This window comes from Erinaceus europaeus, chromosome 8, assembly GCF_950295315.1.
Source record: "Erinaceus europaeus chromosome 8, mEriEur2.1, whole genome shotgun sequence".
NCBI lineage: Eukaryota > Metazoa > Chordata > Mammalia > Eulipotyphla > Erinaceidae > Erinaceus > Erinaceus europaeus.
The window spans coordinates 37,543,185-37,563,705 of NC_080169.1; the positions used below are offsets into that span (position 1 = coordinate 37,543,185).

General features: G+C 35.6%; 1 protein-coding gene across 1 annotated transcript in view; it reads left to right on the top strand.

Moving 5' to 3' along the window:
• Window positions 1-303: 303 nt before the first annotated feature.
• The window catches only part of MEOX2 (mesenchyme homeobox 2), a 76,028-nt gene continuing 55,810 nt past the window's right edge, over window positions 304-20,521 (top strand). Inside the window, exon 1 of the mRNA XM_007527713.2 lies at window positions 304-1,350. Coding sequence (XP_007527775.1) covers window positions 837-1,350 — 514 coding nt within the window. The 5' untranslated portion in view covers window positions 304-836. The remainder of the gene's footprint in view (window positions 1,351-20,521) is intronic.

A 20,521-nucleotide genomic window follows, 5' to 3' on the forward strand; every position in this document is an offset into this window, starting at 1 on the left:
GGAGAAGGAAGGGAAAGGAAGAGGGGGGAAATGGAGTTAAGAAGATGAAAAAAGAAAAAGAAAGTGCACCAAATGAGTCCAGGGAATTGAGACGCGAAGTTTGAAAACTTCGGCGCCAAACAAACTAGCATAACCCTTCCGCTGGTCCCTATTGTTCCTTGGGTCCTTAGGAGTTCCCTGAGTACTAGGCGCAGGACAAGCTAAACTGCAGGTGCCAGGCGCCTTTCCAAAGAGACTTGAGAGTGTTGCACTCCCTATGCGGAGCTGGGAGCTGCACTCCCTATGCTGCGCTCCTTGACTGACCCTTCTGGGGCTAGAGCAACTGGCCTTCCCATCTTGGATTTAGGCTCTGGGCTCCCCACAAGCAGCGTTGACTGCTGGCAGGGGAGGCAGGCGTGGGCGCATTGAGTCCTGTCTGCTTTTGGAAGTGGAACTGGGAGCGCGTGGAGCAGACTGAGCGGGAGTTTTGGAGAGAGTTTGCATGTGGTCAGCTTTGGGTTCTTAAGCCAGCCCCCAGCTCACATTACACTCTATTTATAACCTCTCAGAGCCATTTCCCCCTGAAAGCAGTTCTCTAGGACCACCTTCTTTTGGCTTCAACCTTTCTTACTTTTGACATCTGAGTAGCTCAGTGGGAAGCCCTTCCAGATTTGAGTGTTTATATGTTAAAGAGATTGGCCCTAAAGCTCGGGACCCAGATTTTCGAACTCTGCAGAAACGTAGGCAACTATTGCTTTGTAAGGGGGTACTAGTCACACAGTTTCCAGTGAAAAGTGACTGTGTTGGCGCTTGGGACGGTCTTGAAGTCTTCTGCTGGAACCCGAAACTTGCACGCTATGGAACACCCGCTCTTTGGCTGCCTGCGCAGCCCTCATGCCACTGCACAAGGCTTGCACCCGTTCTCCCAGTCCACTCTCGCCCTCCATGGAAGATCAGACCATATGTCTTACCCCGAGCTCACCACTTCGTCCTCGTCTTGCATAATCGCTGGATACCCCAACGAGGAGGGCATGTTTGCCGGCCAGCATCACAGGGGGCACCACCACCACCACCACCATCACCACCACCACCATCAGCAGCAGCAGCACCAGGCTCTGCAAAGCAACTGGCACCTCCCGCAGATGTCCTCTCCCCCGAGCGCGGCTCGGCACAGCCTCTGCCTCCAGCCGGACTCGGGAGGGCCCCCAGAATTGGGGAGCAGCCCACCGGTCCTGTGTTCCAATTCTTCCAGCTTGGGCTCCAGCACCCCGACCGGGGCCGCTTGCGCACCTGGGGATTACGGCCGCCAAGCGCTGTCACCCGCGGAGGCAGACAAGAGAAGTAGCGGCAAGAGGAAAAGTGATAGCTCAGGTAAGGACCCGCCTGGCTTTTTAGAGGAAAACGAACAGACAGATGGCAGGAAAAAATTCTCTCACTAGACATAGATGGCGGGGAAGATGGTACTTGCCATGTACTCTTTGGCAACCTGTTGCCAAATTATTCTGGAACACTTTGGTTCTGTTATTTGGGGGCACGTCTTTCTCCTAGGGCAGCCTTTGCAGCCAAAGAACTGGATTTGCCTAAATCAAAGTAGTTTATCAGAGGTTTTGGGGAAAAAAAGAGGGGGAAGGGTGGGAAGTATGTGATAGTACGCAAAATCGATTGCTTACTGTGACCTTCCATCTGAGCGATGGGGTGGGGAACCCACTGGGCTTGTAGGCGGTTTGAGTGCCACTTTTTCAGCTTCGAGGGGCTCGCTTTTTCCTGTCATGAATGACATTTCCAAGTTATGGCCCAATTTTTGGACTTTGTAATGGAACTTGGCAAAGCGTATAAGAAAAAAAAAAGTTTCAATTTGATTTCATAATTCTTTAAATTAAATAACACCTTATTCAAATGATATTTTTCCTCCTGTTATGGAAGAAGAAAATCTCAATCTCGGAATTTCGGGGCTGTTAAAGAACATGTCAGGGACACATAAATAAAAACAAGGGCACTTAAAGAAAACAGATTATTAACAGTACTCTTGAGGTGCTAATCTAAATAGAGACTCTGAACTTCAAAAGTGAAAAGTCAGCTTTTCCATTTGTCATTTGTGTCAAGTTTTTGGGAGGTCGAACAGCTACTGGGGTAGTGTTGTTCCTTAAGTACCTGTAATAGGTATGTAGAGGTGCTGCTGATTTACAGAGGGCTGATTAAATCACCATGCAAAAAAGGCAGATGTGAGATGGCACAACTCAGTCACTAAACTGCAGCAAGCTATGGAAGCTAGAGCTGTTCAGATAACGCCTCAACACCCTTATCTAGCTATACAATTATTAAATTTTGTAAATGATATTTTACTATTCAGGGAGTCCTGAGTTTCTGCAATAATAATACTTATGTTTCTACTTTTTGTAATTAGTTGAATAGTCCTATAAGATAATTAGTTTGGATATTGAAGTTTTGAATGTTTATCTTTAATAATGTTTTAGGTATCCCACACAAAAGATTGAGTGAAAATTTAAGCTTCTTTGAAAAAAAAAAACTTAACAGTTGTTCTTTAACAATAATGTGGAATGGATTTTTGTTTTCTGTCACAGAATTGATATCTTACTTTTGCTTTGTAAGCTCGTGGTGAACATTTAATTACAATTCACAAATAAGTTTGTAACTATTTCCAGTTAGGAATTAAACTTGAATGAGAGTCTCTTAAGACAGTTAAAAGGTCTATCAAAGTCAGGTTTCTATCTTCATTTTAAAAAGTAAACATTAGAATACAGAGGTCCTTTCATAACTCAGCATTTGATATCCATGTATTTTTTTGGAAGTAGACCACACTTCAGGTTTGTCAGCCAATTTTGAAATTACTATTGCTACTGTAGAAGCTCCTACTATTTATTTCCCTTTTTTTGATGAGAAACTACCTATGTGATGGATTGATCTGCATGCTTCCAGAACCAGGTGAACCAACATACCCAACTGTCTAGGGGAATATGGACTTTCTTATAAGTATACATTTGCTGGTGGTGGTGGAGAGGGGCAAAGAAAGTGGGAGATAAACACTGTTTTCCTTAAAACATAACAATATTCTTAGGGCAACTGGCTACAGTAACAATGCTGCCTTCCTTTGATGGGAAATAAACCATTAAAACATATACCAGAATAAGTGTTTTTTTTTAAGTGCTGAAATTTATAATTAGAATATCAAAACAAACAAATGGAAGTTTCATCTACTGCGTGTGTGGAATATTAATAGATTACACTGTAAATCAGAAATTGTAATAGTCACCTTTAAGGATGGAACTAAAAAATTAGATTGAACATCTTCTGTGATTGAATATTCTGAAAAAAATTTAATAAATAAAAACAGCACAATTATTTCCAGTATATATATATATATATATATATATATATATATATATATATATATGTTCACTGGAAAGAAAATTTGTCAATTTCACTAGTTGAGATCATTGATATTTGTTAGGCCTTTAGATATTTAAGTTAAATATATCTTTCTCCTCTGGTGACTTGCACTTGGTCCCGTATAACTTATATACACAGATGTTTCATTTTATAATGTTATAAGATTATTTTGATCTAGTGGAAATTAAGGCAAAACAGTCAATTATTATAATTCTTATATTCTACCAACTCAAATATAGCAGTTTTACTTTTTATTTCAATATTAAAAACACAAATTTAATTTATGGACTCGATATTTAAAAATTATACATGGTGAAAATCACGTTATACAAGACTGAAACTATTTTTATTTTGTTATGCAGTTTAAAATTACTAGTTTTTTACACTTGAGAGTAAATCTCTTTTGCATTAATCTAGCGCAAAATGAGATTCAAAATTCGTTATCTCTGCACCTTCATATCAAGATTCCATTTGTGTATATGTGCATGATCATACAAAATTCAAACAGATTTTTAAGCCCCAGAAAATTTCAAAACAACACTGGTTTTTATCCATGGTAAACATACTAAAACTATAATATGTAGCATTTTCCAGTGTGTATTTATATATGTACTGATTCTATACACACATGAATACATACATATGCAAGCCCAAGAAGCAGAAAGGTCTATAAACAAATATTTATGTATTTGGGTTTCCACTACAGTTTATTGACAATTGAAAATAATCAGGTTTAAAAGAAACAGCACATGTTTATTTTTATACACATTAAACTTTTTTTTTCAAACTTTGAACCTGTAGCACTTTCCAGCATTATTAGCAGAGCCAACATCTGTCATATCTTCAAAGAAACTCTTAAAAATAAAAACTTTACAACTATAGTTAAAATAATCTATCCAAAACAGTGATTCTGAAAGAAAAGTCTATAATTAATGTGAATTATTTGCCTTCAATTACATTTGATTATTCTCTAAGCAATGTAGTAATATAAACCTCTCACTTTCAGTTAAAATAACCTAAATAGATAAATCAATCTAACTTTCCTTCTTTCTTTTTTCAGGTAATAAAAATGTATAAATATGTAAATATTACTTATTCAAATTCAATGAATGAATATTAGCATACATTTTATAAGAATAGAAAGCAAAAAGAAGAGAATTACTTTGGAGTGTGAATTTTACACATTCTCAAATAATTAGATTCTAGTAAAATTGCAATAGTTTTTATAGATACTAGATTATAAAATATGTGTTACCAAATTATATCTGTCTACTGACTATCCAAAATGATAAGCATGCATTTCTTTAACTAGTCAAATTTTTAAAACAGAATAATGTCCTGTATATCTATTTATGTTGATTAATGTGACTATTTACCTGATAACTTCAACTATCATCTTTTCTGGAGGTATAACAATTTCTGTGTTAGCATAATGTAATTTCTCAGTATTTTCTTTAGAATAAAGTATATATGTCTATATATATAACTATATATATATATAATCCTATTGATTCTTAGTAACTACAATAGAATAGAGAATGATCTCAATGAATCAACCCTATAGAATTTTAAAAAGTCATTCATTTCCTTGGAGTGTTAGATTAATCTTGGAAGCCACTGAGTAATTCAAATGTTAATACCCAAAAGTCAAGAGCAAGAACTCCTTTAGCATCAAGACACTTTATTGTTGGAAACAAATAATAGTGAAAGAACACAAATAGAGGAGTTCTTTCTATTTTTCTGAAAATATATTTATAATTTATTCTAAATGGGAAAACAGTAAATATGAAGTATGACACTACTAAAACGTTCCTTCCCAGTAATAAATACTCAAATTTCAATCTTTGTGACAATGATCACTGGAAGTCATTATGTCAGCATCCTTTAAGTTAGTCCCTAGTAATAAACTGAAAAGGATTTTTTAGTATCACCATTCTTTCTCTCCTTTTGAAAATAGAGCTTCCATCACAGCTTTCCATTTTATAATAACATGATACTTATTATAAAGTATACAGACTCAAAATTAATTTTAAATAAAATAAAATAGCAAAAAAGGATTAACCACTTCTCTTAGATTATTGAAATTTGCAAGACTAATTTCACATTTAATAAAATAATTATTTTTTAATTTGAGAAATAATCTATAGATGAATTAATAGATGAATTCTGAAAATACCTACATATTGATGTGTTACATGTACTGATATACTAGAATTAATACCTGCACCAATTTTATTTATTTACTAGTCAACTTTATTCATTGGCTATATTAAAATGGCAGTCTGAAACACACAAAGATGTGAAAGATTTTTAGATTTTCAATTAAAAAAACAATAAACATAGCAATATATTTTAGCTGTGTAGTGTCTGCTTCGGTAATTTATTTTTTAAATATCAAAAACTTTCTATTTTCCTAGTGTTGCTACAAAGGTTGCAAGCATCCATGAATGATAAATGCTAATGGTAGAAAATTTTAGCAACCAAAACACATACAAGTATTTCTTTTTTTAACATTTTTTATTTATAAAAAGGAAACATTGACAAAACCATAGGATAAGAGGGGTATAGCTTCGCACAATTCCCATCACCAGACCTCCTTATACCAACCCCTCCCCTGATAGCTTCCCTACTCTTTAACTCTCTGGGAGTATGGACCCAAGATCATTGTGGGATGCAGAAGGTTGAAGGTCTGGCTTCTGTAATTGCTTCCCCACAGAACATGGACGTTGACAGGTCGATCCATACCCCCATCCTGTCTCTCTCAAGTATTTCTTAATACATACTCTCTAACAGCTGTAAGTGATTTATCTCTTTGATATTTTTCTATTTTTATAATATATTATTTAAATAATTAAACACTATGCAAGAAATACATTAGGGCATGGAATGAGACTTTTGAGAGTAGTTCTTTCCTCTCTTGACTGTAATCATTAAGAAGGATTTCCCCATTCCTACCTTCTGCAATGTGTTCTATAGATACTTATCACTGAGAGATGATAAATTGTACCTATGTGTTAACAACCATAGTGTAATCAACCAACTCTTCAGTATAATAATGAAAATATTTTGAAGAATGATTAATTTTTGAGTGGCTAATTGAATAGTATTTTAAGATTTGTGGAATATTTGATTGGTTCCAATGATTAAAATGAGAGAAAGAAAAATAAAGATAAAAATGCAAGTCAAAATTAAAGTCCACAAATTAGAAACCAAGGTAGTTTTGTCTATATTGTCTATATTGATATATTGTCTATCTAACATACATATGTTGTAAAAGCATGGGCACTTATTTTCCATTGAGAAAGTAATGTTATTATTTGATAATACCATATAGCTTACTGATGTAATTGCTTAAATTTCAAATATTGATTTTCTACTTCAGAGGAAAGCATTTATTTTTTTGTGGCACCATGTACTGGGATATTGCTTTCTATAGGATTCTGAAAATATTTTATGCTTTTGGCTTCTGATATGTTCATACATATAAAGATAGGTACATTTATCATGTATACATATTTGTAAAGGAATTCTTTGAAAAGTTATCAAAATAGTTACTTTGTTTTTTCTTTACTATGTTAATTAAAATATTAAATTTTATCTTTAATTTTAAAGATATATTTTCTAAGATACTTTTAAAATTTAGTATTTTTAAAAGTTTGATGATTCTAGAACATTGTATTTGGTGACTTAATTCATATATTCTGGGAGGTTTTACTTTTACTGCAAGTATAACAGAGGTTTAATAGGTAATAACTCATAGTGATAAAATTTTAAGACTTTAATTTAAGAATTAAAGAACTATCACTTTTCAAAATTTCATAACATCAATTTAATTTGAATGTTTCAAGGACATTTAAAATTCTTTGGTTGTTTTTATAAGATTTATTTCTGAAGTATTATAGGTGTGTTTCTTGAAGTGTGGATAGACTACAGCGATTGAGATTATGAGTACAAACTATTTGTATTTATTTCATTGTAACATCTACTATGTCTTATTAGTAAGGTTTGTGGTAAAAGAAGTAGGAGAGATGAGTTAAACAGGGCATGGCAGTTATATTTAAATCACATTTAAATATACTGTTTGCATAGATCAAACACAGGCATGCACTAATATGTCTAATTCCATCCAAATTTAATTTCTTGGTAATGGGTAAATTGAATAAAGGTATACACACTAAAAGTTTTAATCTGATTTTAATGTCTAGTTGCAAAATAAAATATTAACCTTAAAGCATATACAACTGTGTGGAAAGTCCAAAAGGAAGAAGCTGGTAATCAGTGGTGGTCATAAGAGTCTAATCTGTCAACTTCTCTACAGTTTTGGTTTTCTTTTTCTCTGGATCAATATTCTCTCCATAAGTCCAGAGGTCCCCATTATGCTAAAAAAAAAAAAAGAGGGGGAGGAGGGGGAGGGAGAAGAGTGGGGGAGAGGAGCGGATAGGGGGAGAGAGAGGAGTTATCTTACATGACTATGGGCAAGAAAATGATGAAGTAATTTCTACAGAAACTGAGGAGGAGGATCCAGCTTAATTTGGTGAATGCCAGTAGAATTTTAAAGACCTGGAATTTTGCTGTTTGAAAATGCTGCCTTAAAGCTGTGCCAGAAATGACAGCCAAATAAAAACTTATTTTTGTAAAGTGATTGTTATTTGAAAATGTAATGGTGAAATACATTCAATGTCTGTGGAGGCAACTTCTTTAACGGTCTGACTGCAAAGTATGCTTTGGATGACTATTCTTAGTCATCCAGGAAAGCTAACAAACACTCTAATACATCCTTATTGGTTGAATACCAGCATCAAATGTAAAGGCAAATAATTTTTTAAATATTTTCTTTTCTTTATTTTATTTTAATGTGACACATAAAGAGAGGGGAGAGAGAGAGAGAGAGAGAGAGAGAGAGAGAGAGAGAGAGAGAGGGAGAGAGAGAGAGAGAGAGGGAGAGGGAGAGGGAGAGGGAGAGGGAGAGGGAGAGAGAGGCACTGCTTAGCTCTGGCATATAGGGGTATTGGGGTTGATCTGGGGCCTTGAAGACTAAGACTCAGGCATAAGAGTCTTTTGCATAAATATTATGCTATCTCCCCAGCCTAAGGCAAGTAATTTTTCACATATGACTGTTTTCATTTTGATAGCTTAAATGTGCAGTTCAGGAATATTGATTTGCTATGTCAAAAACTTAGTGGAATTTAAACTGATAAAATTTGCCTTCAGCTTTGTAGGACACTAGTAATTCAGCAAATGAACTTTCCTCCCTCCTTCCTACCTCCTTTCCTGCTTGCCTTCCTTCTTTCCTTCCTTCTTTCCTTCCTTCCTTCCTTCCTTCCTTCCTTCCTTCCTTCCTTCCTTCCTTCCTTCTTTCTTTCTTCTTCCATTTTCTGTCAGGGTTTCTCTGGGGCTTAGGCCTCTATGATTGAACAACTGCCTTTAGACTTTTTTTCCAGATAGAGAGTGAGGGGCAGAGAGGGTAAAAAAGGCAGAGAGTCTGTAGAACCACCACATCAAAGCTATCCCATTCACAGGATGCCTTTATGTGATGGTTGGGGTCTTAAATGATGATAAAGTATACACCTTACCAGACAAGTTATCTCCTATCTTCTACTTTCACATTTTAAGAGTCATCTAAGGAGAACATTTTCTCTCACTTGATTAAATGATATCTCTCAAAAGTAAAATGAACTTTCAATGTGTTTTCTGCATTTGACAATTAAATTATCCTTACTTACAGGCTACATTCGCCTTATAGTTTTTATTTGAAATGTTAACGGATAAGGATGCATTATACTATAAAGCATCTAAATGAAAATTATTGTGACGGACAGAAATGACATGAAAGCCAAATTTGAGGGCCTACTACACCCCTTATTTGAAAGATTACCATATTTTAAAAGTATTTTATCTTTTATTTATGGATAGATACAGAGATTAAGTGAGAGTGAAAAGGGGGAATAAAGAGGAAGAGACCTAATACCTAAAACACTGCCTAACCACTCCTGAAGTCTGCCCACCCATGGGAAGCCATGGGCCTTAAATAACACAGTGTGCTCCTCTGTCTCTTCATAGATCTTGGTTTCGCACAAATTAAAGTGACTTAGTCAAAAAAAGTCCTGGTTGATTAAGTAGTTTTATTCAGTTTAGGAACTTTCCTTGCAGTCACAATTCAATGTGGGGAATTCAGAAAGAATATACCACATAAAGAGTTATAGCATTATGTATCCATGCTTTTTTTTGTTTGTTTTTTGCTTCAAGGGTTATCACTGGGGTCAATGCCTGCACTATGTACCCACCACTCACGGTGATCATTTTCCTCCTTATTTTATTCAGTAGGACAGAGAGAAATTGAGAAGGGAGAGGGAGGTCAAGAGGGAGATAAACACCTGCAGATCAGCATCCCTATTGCAGGTGGGGGAGCAGGGCCTGGAACCCAAGTACTTGTGCTGATCCTTGTGCATAGTATTTTGTGCTCTTAACTGGGTGTACAATCATCTGGCTCCCATATTGCTGTTATTTGACTAAATAGTAAAAACAAATACTGTATGTATTAAAATCCTAAATATGAAGAAGTGACTCAGAGCAATAGATTAATTGCTATTTAATTTTTTTAGTATTTATTTTATTTATTTATTCCCTTTTGTTGCCCTTGTTGTTTTTTTATTGTTGTAGTTATTATTGTTGTTGTCATTGTTGGATAGGACAGAGAGAAATGGAGAGAGGAGGGGAAGACAGAGAGGAGGAGAGAAAGATAGACACCTGCAGACCTGCTGAAGCAACTCCCCTGCAGGTGGGGAGCCAGGGTTCGAACCGGGATCCTTATGCCGGTCCTTGTGCTTTGTGCCACCTGCGCTTAACCCGCTGCGCTACAGCCCGACTCCCGCTATTTAATTTCTAACGCGAGAGAATAACAAAGCAACAATGATTGCTTCTCTGACAGTCTATCATAACAACTAGGTGGGAGTATTGAGATGGTTACAGGGAGAAAGATAAGACGTTGAATAATTAAAAAAAAATGGTGACAAGAAGTGGCAAAAGCATCAACTAGTCAATTCACATAGATGTCAGGATAGTCTTGATTTGTCAGTTTTCTTAATGTCTTGCAATCTTGAATATTTAAACCGATTAATAGAATCAGAATTACCAAGACACTATGAAGACCCAAGGCATTACCTCATCCAGTTAAAGTATTTCCTAGATGAGAGAATTGATCCAGAAAAATTAAGTAATGTCTGTCCATTCAGCCAAGTAGTGGCAACTGAACTTCTATATCCTAATTTTAGCCCTTTAAGGAAAACATCATAAAATATTTTCAACCCTTACGATTTTAGTTTTTCCAACAAAAATAAATTTTAGCCTCATTTAAAAAATTTTAATACTACATCTGAGTGCATAATATGGAATTTGACAAGTGCTTTACTCTCTGAATTTTTTTAAGAAAATATTTTTTTATTTATTCCCTTTTGTTGCCCTTGTTTTATTGTTGTAGTTATTTTTATTGATATCATCATTGTTGGATAGGACAGAGAAAAATGGAGAGGGTGGGGAGAGAAAGATTGATACCTGCAGACCTGCTTCACAGCGTATGAAGCGACTCCCCTGCAGGTGGGGAGCCGGGGTCTTGAACCCGGGATCCTTATGCGGGTTATTGAGCTTTGTGCCATGTGCGCTTAACCCGCTGCTCTACCGCCGGACTCCCTACTCTTTGAATTTGATTAAATGATTTCGTCAGTTTTATTCGTCCTTATTTTATAAATATAAAAACTGTTTTCCCCGGAGTCGGGTAGTAGCGCAGTGGGTTAAGCGCATGTGGTACAAAGCTCAACAACTGGAGTTAAGGCTCCCGGTTCGAGCCCTCGGCTCCCCACCTGTAGGGGAGTCGCTTTACAAGCTGTGAAGCAGATTTGCAGGTGTCTTTCTTTCCCCCTCTCTGTCTTCCCCTCCTCTCCCCATTTCTCTCTTTCCTATCTAACAACAAATGGCATCAGTAACAACAACAATAATAACTACAACAATAAAAAAAAAAAAAAACAAGGGCAACAAAAGGGGAAAATAAAATAATTTTAAAAACTGATATACCTAACTCAATAATTAATGATATAACAACAAACGATATGTTTGTCCCAATATTTTAATTTTATTATATATATATATATATATATAGTTTCTATTATCAGTTAACAATATGAATAATTTTGATATTTCATACGACATACCTCATTTTAGAATTTTGTGTCTGGCAAAGTGAAGAGAAACATATAAAGAATATATATATGTATATATATATATCACAATTTTTATGTCTATTTCTGAATAATATACTTCCTATTACAATATTTTTTACTTTATGGTGTATTTTATTATTATTATTATTAATTATAATTATTATTATTATTTTTATTGTTATTTAAGAAAGGAGACATTAACAAAATCATAGGATGGGGGGGTACAACTCCACACAATTCCCACCACCCAATTTCTATATCCAGTCCCCTCCCCACTAGCTTTCCCATTCTCTATCCCTCTGGGAACATGGACCCAGGGTCATTGTGGGTTGCAGAAGGAGGAAGGTCTGGCTTCTGTAATTGCTTCCCTGCTGAATATGGGTGTTGACTGGTTGACCCATACTCCCAGTCTGCTTCTCTCTTTCCCTAGTAGGGTGGGTGTCTGGGGAAGCGGAGCTCCAGGATTCATTGGTAGGGTCTTCAGTCCAGGTAGAAGCCTGGTCAGCATCCTGATGGCATCTGGAACCTGGTGGCTGAAAAGAGAGTTAACATACAAAGCCAAACAAATTTTTAAGAATTATGGACCCAAAGGATGGTATAGTGGAGATTAAAGTGTTGGGGGGTACTCACTGCAAACTCTAGTGTACTACTGCTTTCAGGTATATATTTGCCTTGGTTTATGGATACGTCTGGACATATGCTCTATCTCCTGGAACCTGGTCTATATCTAGGTTTTGGGACTTTGTTAGGAAGTGAACCACCTGGGATGGAGTTAGAGAATACTATGAAAGTCAAAGTCTCACCTGAGTGATGAAGCTGAAGGGTTGTCATTCCACATGTGAAGTCTCTGGACACAGTCTAAAGTGAAGCATGCTGTGGTGGCACTCGTTAATGTTGATTAGGTTGCAATCAGCGGATGCAATATTATTTGATAAGAATTAGAAGAAGCATTAGGGAAAGTGGGCCCTACCCTAGGGTCCCAGGACTGGGGGAAGTTTTGGCTCTATAGTGGAAATGTGAGGTTTCTGCTGTCTTAGGGTTTGAGAAGACAATGGATAGTTACTGTTATCATCACATTATTTGGTAATTGGGTTAGCGCTGAAAAGTCCCGTTGTTGGACATACAATCAATTTTCCCCCTCTCATATTAATTAAATAGTGATTTATATGACTACAATTTAATAGGTGTGTACATAAACACCTTTCCCATCACCAAGAGATTGTGTCCCATCCCACTCCCGCCAGCCCAGGAAGCCGCATGTCCATCCTCCCCCTCACCACAGGGTTTTTATTTTGGTGCTCTACTTTCAATGTAGTCAGATCCTGCTTTTAGTTTCCCTTTCTGATCTTCTTTCTCAACTTCTGTTGATGAGTAGGATCATCCCATACTTATCTTTATCTTTCTGACTTAGCTCAGTTAACATAATTCCTTCTATCTCTGACCTAGATGGGTCAGAGAAGTTGAGTTCATTGTTCTTAGTAGCTGCATAGTATTCCATTGTGCATATATACCACACCTTTCTCAGCCACTCATCTGTTGTTGGGCACCTGGGTTGCTTACAGGTTTTAGCTATTATGAATTATGTACTTAGAGGAAAACATTGGTAAAACACTTTCCCACCTAAACCTCAAGGACATCATTGATGAAACAAACCCAATTGAAAGGAAGACTAAAGCAGAAACAAACAAATGGGACTATATTAGATTGAAAAGCTTCTGCACAGCCAAAGAAACTATCACACAAACAAAGAGACCCATCACAGAATGGGAGAAGAGCTTCACATGCCATACATCAGACAAGAGACTAATCACCAAAATATACAAAGAGCTCAGCAAATTTAGCACCAAAAAGGCAAATGACCCCATCCATAAATGGGCAGAGGATATAAACAGAACATTCACTCCAGAGGAGATCCAAAAGGCTAACAAACATATGAAAAACTGTTCCAGGTCGCTGATTGTCAGAGAAATGTAAATAAAGACAACACTGAGATACCACCTTACTCCTGTAAGAATCGCATACATCAAAAAAGACAGCAGCAATAAATGCTGGAGAGGCTGTGGGGACAGAGGAACCCTTTTGCATTGCTGGTTGGAATGTAAATTGGTCCAGCCTCTGTGGAGAGCAGTCTGGAAAACTCTCACAAGGCTAGACATAGACCTTCCATATGATCAGTAATTCCTCTTCTGGGGATCTACCCCAAGGACTCCATAACACCCAACCAAAAAGATGTGTGTACTCCTATTATAAAATTTAGTACATGTCTATATTGTTGAATTGAGCTATACTATACGCCCCATGTGGTTATAAAAGGCAATAAATAATAGAAGTAGAGATAAGCAAATTTATGTCCACTCTTAGGTAAATATTGCTTGTCATGCACAGAAAATGCTGAAAAAACAAAAACCGGAGTATTTCCCCTCTGCAATTCTTGCTTCTACTTTCCTTGCAACATCTCTCTTCCTGATAATCTGCAAATACAAGGCATTCTGTTCCTCCCTGGTACAGTGCTCTGGAGCTAACACTGATATCTCATAATAATTTCAGATCCTCAGTTCTTATTAAAACACCCTCAGAACACAAGATTAAGCATGAAATTATATAGTGACTTTAAAGGTTTTTCCTAGATACAACTACATTCCAAAGTAATAAAAATATTTATTTTTCTTTTTAAGCTTTATTTATAAAGTTATCTTTAATTATTAATTGAATAAAGATAGCCAGAAATTGAAAAGGAAGGGGGTGATAAAAGGGAGAGAGATAGACATCTGCAGCAGTGCTTCACCATTCGCAAAGTTGTCCCCCCTGCAGCTGCGGACCGGAGACTCATGCGCTTAACCAGGTGTGCTACCACCAGACCCTTATTTTAAAAGTAATACATTTCATCCACACACAAATGTCTACACATTTAAAATTCTCAATTGATAATTTTTACTTTTACAAAATTATAAGATTACAGGGTTTTGCACTATCCCCACCACCAGACTTCTAAATCCCCATTCCCTCCACTGGAAGCTATGTTGTCCCAAGGTTGCAGACATGGACTATAATTTCTATAACTATCCATGCATATTTGTATACACTTGCCCACTTTTTCTCATGGTCCTCCCTTCTGTTTCTTTACAAGATACACCTATACCTATTTGCCAGGCTAGCTTCGCGGGCAGGAAAGGACCAGGGACTCATGGCTGAGTGGTATGCAGTTCAGTCTTTATTCATGCGGAATGTAGCGCAATCTAAACTATCTCTAATCACAGTCTTGTCCTTATCTATCCTGAGGCAGAAGAATCAGGTCCGAAGAGGATGTATGTAGGATAGGGGGTGGAGAGAAGGAAAAAGCGTGCAAAACAGTGAGGATTAAACAAATGCCCTCGAAGCAGGGCAGTGCTTAGTTAACAGTGGTTATGTAAATAGAATACAGTGTTAAGCAGGGGGGATTAAACCAATGAAACAGAAGGGGTCTTAGAAGCAGAATTTAGAAGCATACCAACACCTATTACTATTGCCAAATGTGTTTCCTCTTCCTTCTCTGGGCCCTGATACAATTGGAGTTCAGAGCCCTCTAGTCACCTTTCCCTCTCCTGAGTATCTTTACTTCTCATCATTCTTTCTATATACAACATACAGTAACATCTTTTTTTTTTTTATCAGAACACTGCTCAGCTCTAGTTTATTGTTTAATTTAATATGCAGTCTCCCAAATTTTCTACTTCTCTCATTTAGTTAATACCACCTAGGATTATGTTACATATTGCTATCTAATTTTCTTCAATAAGAATTTAAACCTTATAGGGGCCTGGGTGGTGGCACACCAAGTTGAGCACATACATTATCATGTTTAAGGACCTGAGTTCAAGTCCCAGCTCCTCAAATGAAGGGCAGAAGATTCAGGAGCAGCAGTGAAGCAAGTGCTGCAGGACTCTCTCTCTCTCTCTCTCTTTCCTCTCTCTCTCCTCTCTCCTCTCTCTACTGTCTTCCTTTTCTCTCAGCTTTAATCTGTCCTAACATATAAAGGAAAAAAAGAAAAATTATTTTCCTAGCTGCAGTGAATTTCTTTAACCCTGGTAGAAAAAAGAGAGAGGAGAGAAAGAGAGACTGAAAGAGAGAAAATTTTGACTTATAATCATGGGCTTTCATCTACAATCTCAGTCTTTAAAGACGTTATTGACTAGCTGGTCCAGTTTTGTTAATAGTGTTTTTTTTTTTCCATTTTTTAAAGCATCATTTCTGTTTCTATTAGTGATTTAATAGTGATTTACAAAGATACTAAGATAATAGTGAAGTGTTTGCCTATCATTCCGACCAGCAAATTTCTGTGCCCTCTTCTCAAAGATAATCACACTAATTCTTCCAGAGATAGGTGGGCATCTTCCTATTTTCCTTCCTTCCTTCCTTCCTTCCTTCCTTCCTTCCTTCCTTCCTTCCTTCCTTCTTTCCTTCCTTCCTTCCTTCCTTCCTTCCTTCCTTCCTCCCTCCCTTCCTTCCTTCCTTCCTCCCTCCCTCCCCCTCTCTCTGTCTCTTTCTCTCTTTCTTATCCCTTATCCCATGTATTTCAGTTTTCTATATTCCACATATGACTGATGCCATCTTACAGCTGTCTTTCATTTCCTTATTTTACTAAGCATAATAACGTCCAGTTCCATCCACTTTATTCTAAAGGGCACAATATTATCTTTTTAGATTGCTAAGTAGTACTCTATTGAGTATATGACTTACAACTTCTTTATCTAGTTATATGTTGATGAACATTTAAGTTGTTTTCATATTTTGGCTACCTGTTAATAATGTAGTTATGAACATGGGGGGTGTACAAGTCCCTTCAATTTAGTGTTTTAATGTTTTATATATATATATATATATATATATATATATATATAAATGGCTAAATTGGTATTGCTGGATCTTATGGGTTTTTTGTTTTTGTTTGTGTAAGGATTTTCTGTATTAGCTGTAACAGTTCGCATTCTCATCAACAATGCAATAGATTCCTTCTTTCTCCATATCAGTGCCACTAGAAATATTACAGATCTTACAGCTTAAAAGATTTATTTATTTCACGTAGTTCATTTGTTTCTTTAAATGCAACATATGAATGAAGTTTTATACTTGCCATCTTTCCCTTACTTCACTAAGCTTAATACCCTATAGGTTTATCTGTGTCTTGCAAGTGGAAGGATTTAATATTTGTTAAATAATTGAGTATTGTTTCATTATATATGCACATTTATGCATGCATACATAATACATATGTCACATACACAATGTATAGGTGCTATCTAACCTATTTTGCAAAACATTACTTTTTTTGTCTAATCATCTATCAATTAGAAACTAGGTTATTTCAGCTCTTGACTATGTATATAACGCTTTAGTGAATGTAGAGATGCAAATATCTCTTCATATATGAATGGAAAAATCAGTGTCTTCCCTTTGTTGTGGTATTCAACATTCAACTAGCATATAAGTGCTTATTAAATCATATCTGTGTTATAGAACATACTTTAATTAGTATGAATAAATTGTTTTTATTTGGACCATTTGAGACTTTTGGTTACAGGCTCCCAGTGATAGGATTAATTCAAAGATACTTGTATAAACTATAGGAGAGTTTGGTGAATATCTGCTTTAAGTAATTAGTTGTGATACTATTGGTTTGATGTTTAATTTAAAAAGGTTTTTGTCATTTCTGTGACTTCACAGCTCTGGGCCAACGGTTTCACAAAAGAGCAGACAAACAGATAGAGAGATGGAGACAAAGAAACCACAGCACCAAAACTTCCTTCATTGCAAGGAAACCGCTTGGACCTCGGTGGAACACATGAAAAATCAGTGCACTATCCAAGTAAAATATTTTACCATCACATGTTTTGATGTTTTAATGAGGAAAAAATTTGAGTGTGCAGTATGTTTACATGGACAAAGATAAATTTACACTTAGAAAAATATTTTAAGAGTAATATATCTATATGTTCAATAACTTAGTGATATTAAACCCGGTTTCTTCTGCACACTAGACAGGAAGTAATCTTTCTGACCACTGGATGTTAGTATTTTTTAAAAGTTTCACAAATGATGCTGATGTATAAACACTATCAAGATCTATATGTAAAATTTGTATGTGTTTACATTGAAAAGTTTTGAGAGGTGGAAAGTCAGTATTATAATTTTTTTGTTTTTACATTTATTTATTTATTATTATATAGAGACAGAGAGAAATTGAAAAGGGAGAGAAGAATAGAGAGGGAAAGAGACAGAAAGACGCCTGTAGGCCTGCTTCACCATCTGTGAAGATTTCCCCCTGCAGGTGGGGACTTAGGTCCTTGCACACTGTAATATGTGTGCTTAACCAGGAGCCCCCCCACCTGGTCCCTTGTATTTTTTAAACTTACAGAAAAATTCTAGGTATAGTTGCTCAATAAAATTGTAGATTTATTAAAAATGACCATTTATATGCTTTTGTATGACTACAGTAGTAATGTTTGCCTGTGATGTGTCATACAGTAGTCCCATATAACTCTTTAAATTATAATTAAATAAAATTTCACATTTAAATCATTAGATAATTAACACTATGAAGATACTGGCTGTGTATTGATAAATGGAGATATAAAACATTTACAACTTACAACTGTTAGAAGATCTGACTGAACAGTTTCTAGACAAAAAAGATACATCTTCTTTATATAGAAATACTAAAATAATTATCAAGGAAGGAACTTTCTCAATTGCAGAAAGAGATTATGAGAATGCTAATACCATAATAAGTTAAGTATAGTAAAATATATATATATATATATTAAAGCACATATAAAATAAAATATGAAAAAATGTACTGACTCTTTTAAGCCTATACATCTTTTGCTCTACCTTTTATTAAAATAAAAATGTATTTATAGTTCTGAAGAAGATAAACCATATCTTTAAGTATTAATTAAGCATAACATATAATCCTGAGAATTAGGAAGTTATCAAAATAAAAAAGCAAAACCATTTGCAGAGGTGGAAAATTAAAAGTAAAAGTAAGCCACAATGTAACAATGGGTGTGAATATTTAAAAATAAAACTTTGAAAATGTAACTGCAAACAATGAAAACATATAAAAAAATGTAAGGTCAACTAGGGAGATTCTTCCAAGCCTCTTGAGGAATAGGGAGGAGAACATTTTTCTGGGAAAGGGTGGGGAACATGCCAGAAATTAAGCTAGATTTTCCAGGGGGAAAGCATGAAAATGTAATAGAATCAGATAGCGGCAATGAATGACATAGAGTTGTTAACTTTTAAGCTTCTCAAAAGGTTTGTTCCTATATAATTGTGTGAGCTCCAAAAAAGCAAGCCAGGTAGCTGAAAGGGTTAGTAGCTGATTTATTGATTTATTGATTTATTGATTTTAGGAAATAAATGGAACGATATTCATCTGGCATTAAAAAGGAGAAAATCTGACAAGAGTGAAGTGTAGGAGGTCTCATGTCTATACTGTAGAACATCTGGACCTGTTTGGCTATGGCCATACATTACACAATTAAACTTCTATAACCACAAAGTTTTGATTATGTGGAGAGTAGGAGAAGTAACTATTCATCAGTGGATTCATTTTTTAATAAAGATTAATTGAAAATTAATTGATGATTGAACTGCTTGTAGTTTGTGGTAGGAAAGGAAGTATTATTACTACATATTGGGCAGTTATTATTGCATATACTCATCTTAGAATTTATGAGTTGAAAGTGTACATTGAAGAGGAATTTAAAAAAGGATGTTACATATTTAAGCAATACTAAGAATTCAATAGCAAATATACACATTACAGCACAGGACCAAGCATATATGTGTCTATATAACTTTTATATTTTTAAAAGGTATTGGAACAGAGTCATGAAAGAGCATGTACATATAACCCCAAACAAAATTTTATTGGAAGTGTGGGTAAAAATGTTTGGAAAATTTTTTCATGGTTTTTGTGAGTGAAGTTTCTGAGACTACTTTTACATTGAAATTTGAAAATGAGTTGGTGTATTGCACCAAAGTAAGTCTCGGATGGGGATGGGGGCTCACGTCCTGGAACATGATGGCAGAGGAGGACCCAGTGGGGAATTGAACTGTTATGTGGAAAACTAGGAAATGTTACAAATGTACAAACTATTCTATTTTAATGTCAACAGTAAACCATTAATCCCCCAATACAGAAAGTTAAAAAATGGAAAATGCTATATTGGTGACTGTTGGCATATAATTTTGTGAAGTTTAGTTCATATAATTTTGAGCTAGTCTATGTTTCTAATATATATATTTTTAACATTATATGACTTTTGTCTCAGTTTTTAAAAAATATTTTCCATGGGTGTAGTAAGTAGGGCAAAGTCTTATTTCATTTTATAAGACAGACAGAAATTGAGAAGAAAGGGGCCATGAAGAAGGGGAGGGAGACACCTGCAGACCTGTGTCACTACTCCTCTCTGCAAGTTGGGACTGGGGCGCAAACTAGGCTCCTTGCACATTGTATTGTGTGTGTTCAATTGTTGCACTACTATCCAGCCCCTGAATGGATATTTTTAATAGCAGTCACTTAGAAGAAATAGTATACATTTACAAATAAATAGTGTACATTTACATATTTTGAAAACTCAGGATGTTAGTAAGACAACTAAACCATTAGTAAATTTTACATATGTTATTAAAGTAGGTGGAATAAAGTGATCTGTAATTAAGCTATGTTCTAAAGAGGCGCTAAACTAGGGAGGGTCTACTTAACACAAGAGTCACAGGCAGAAATATTGATGGATTTCCTTCATACTGTTGCACATTTTCTCTCTACTTTTAATGTTTGAAAAAAGGCTTTATTATTTCATGTTTTCTATTGGAAATGTACTTAATTTTGTATCTCATAGCTATTAATATTTGCAAGCAGTGTTAGCATTCTAGAT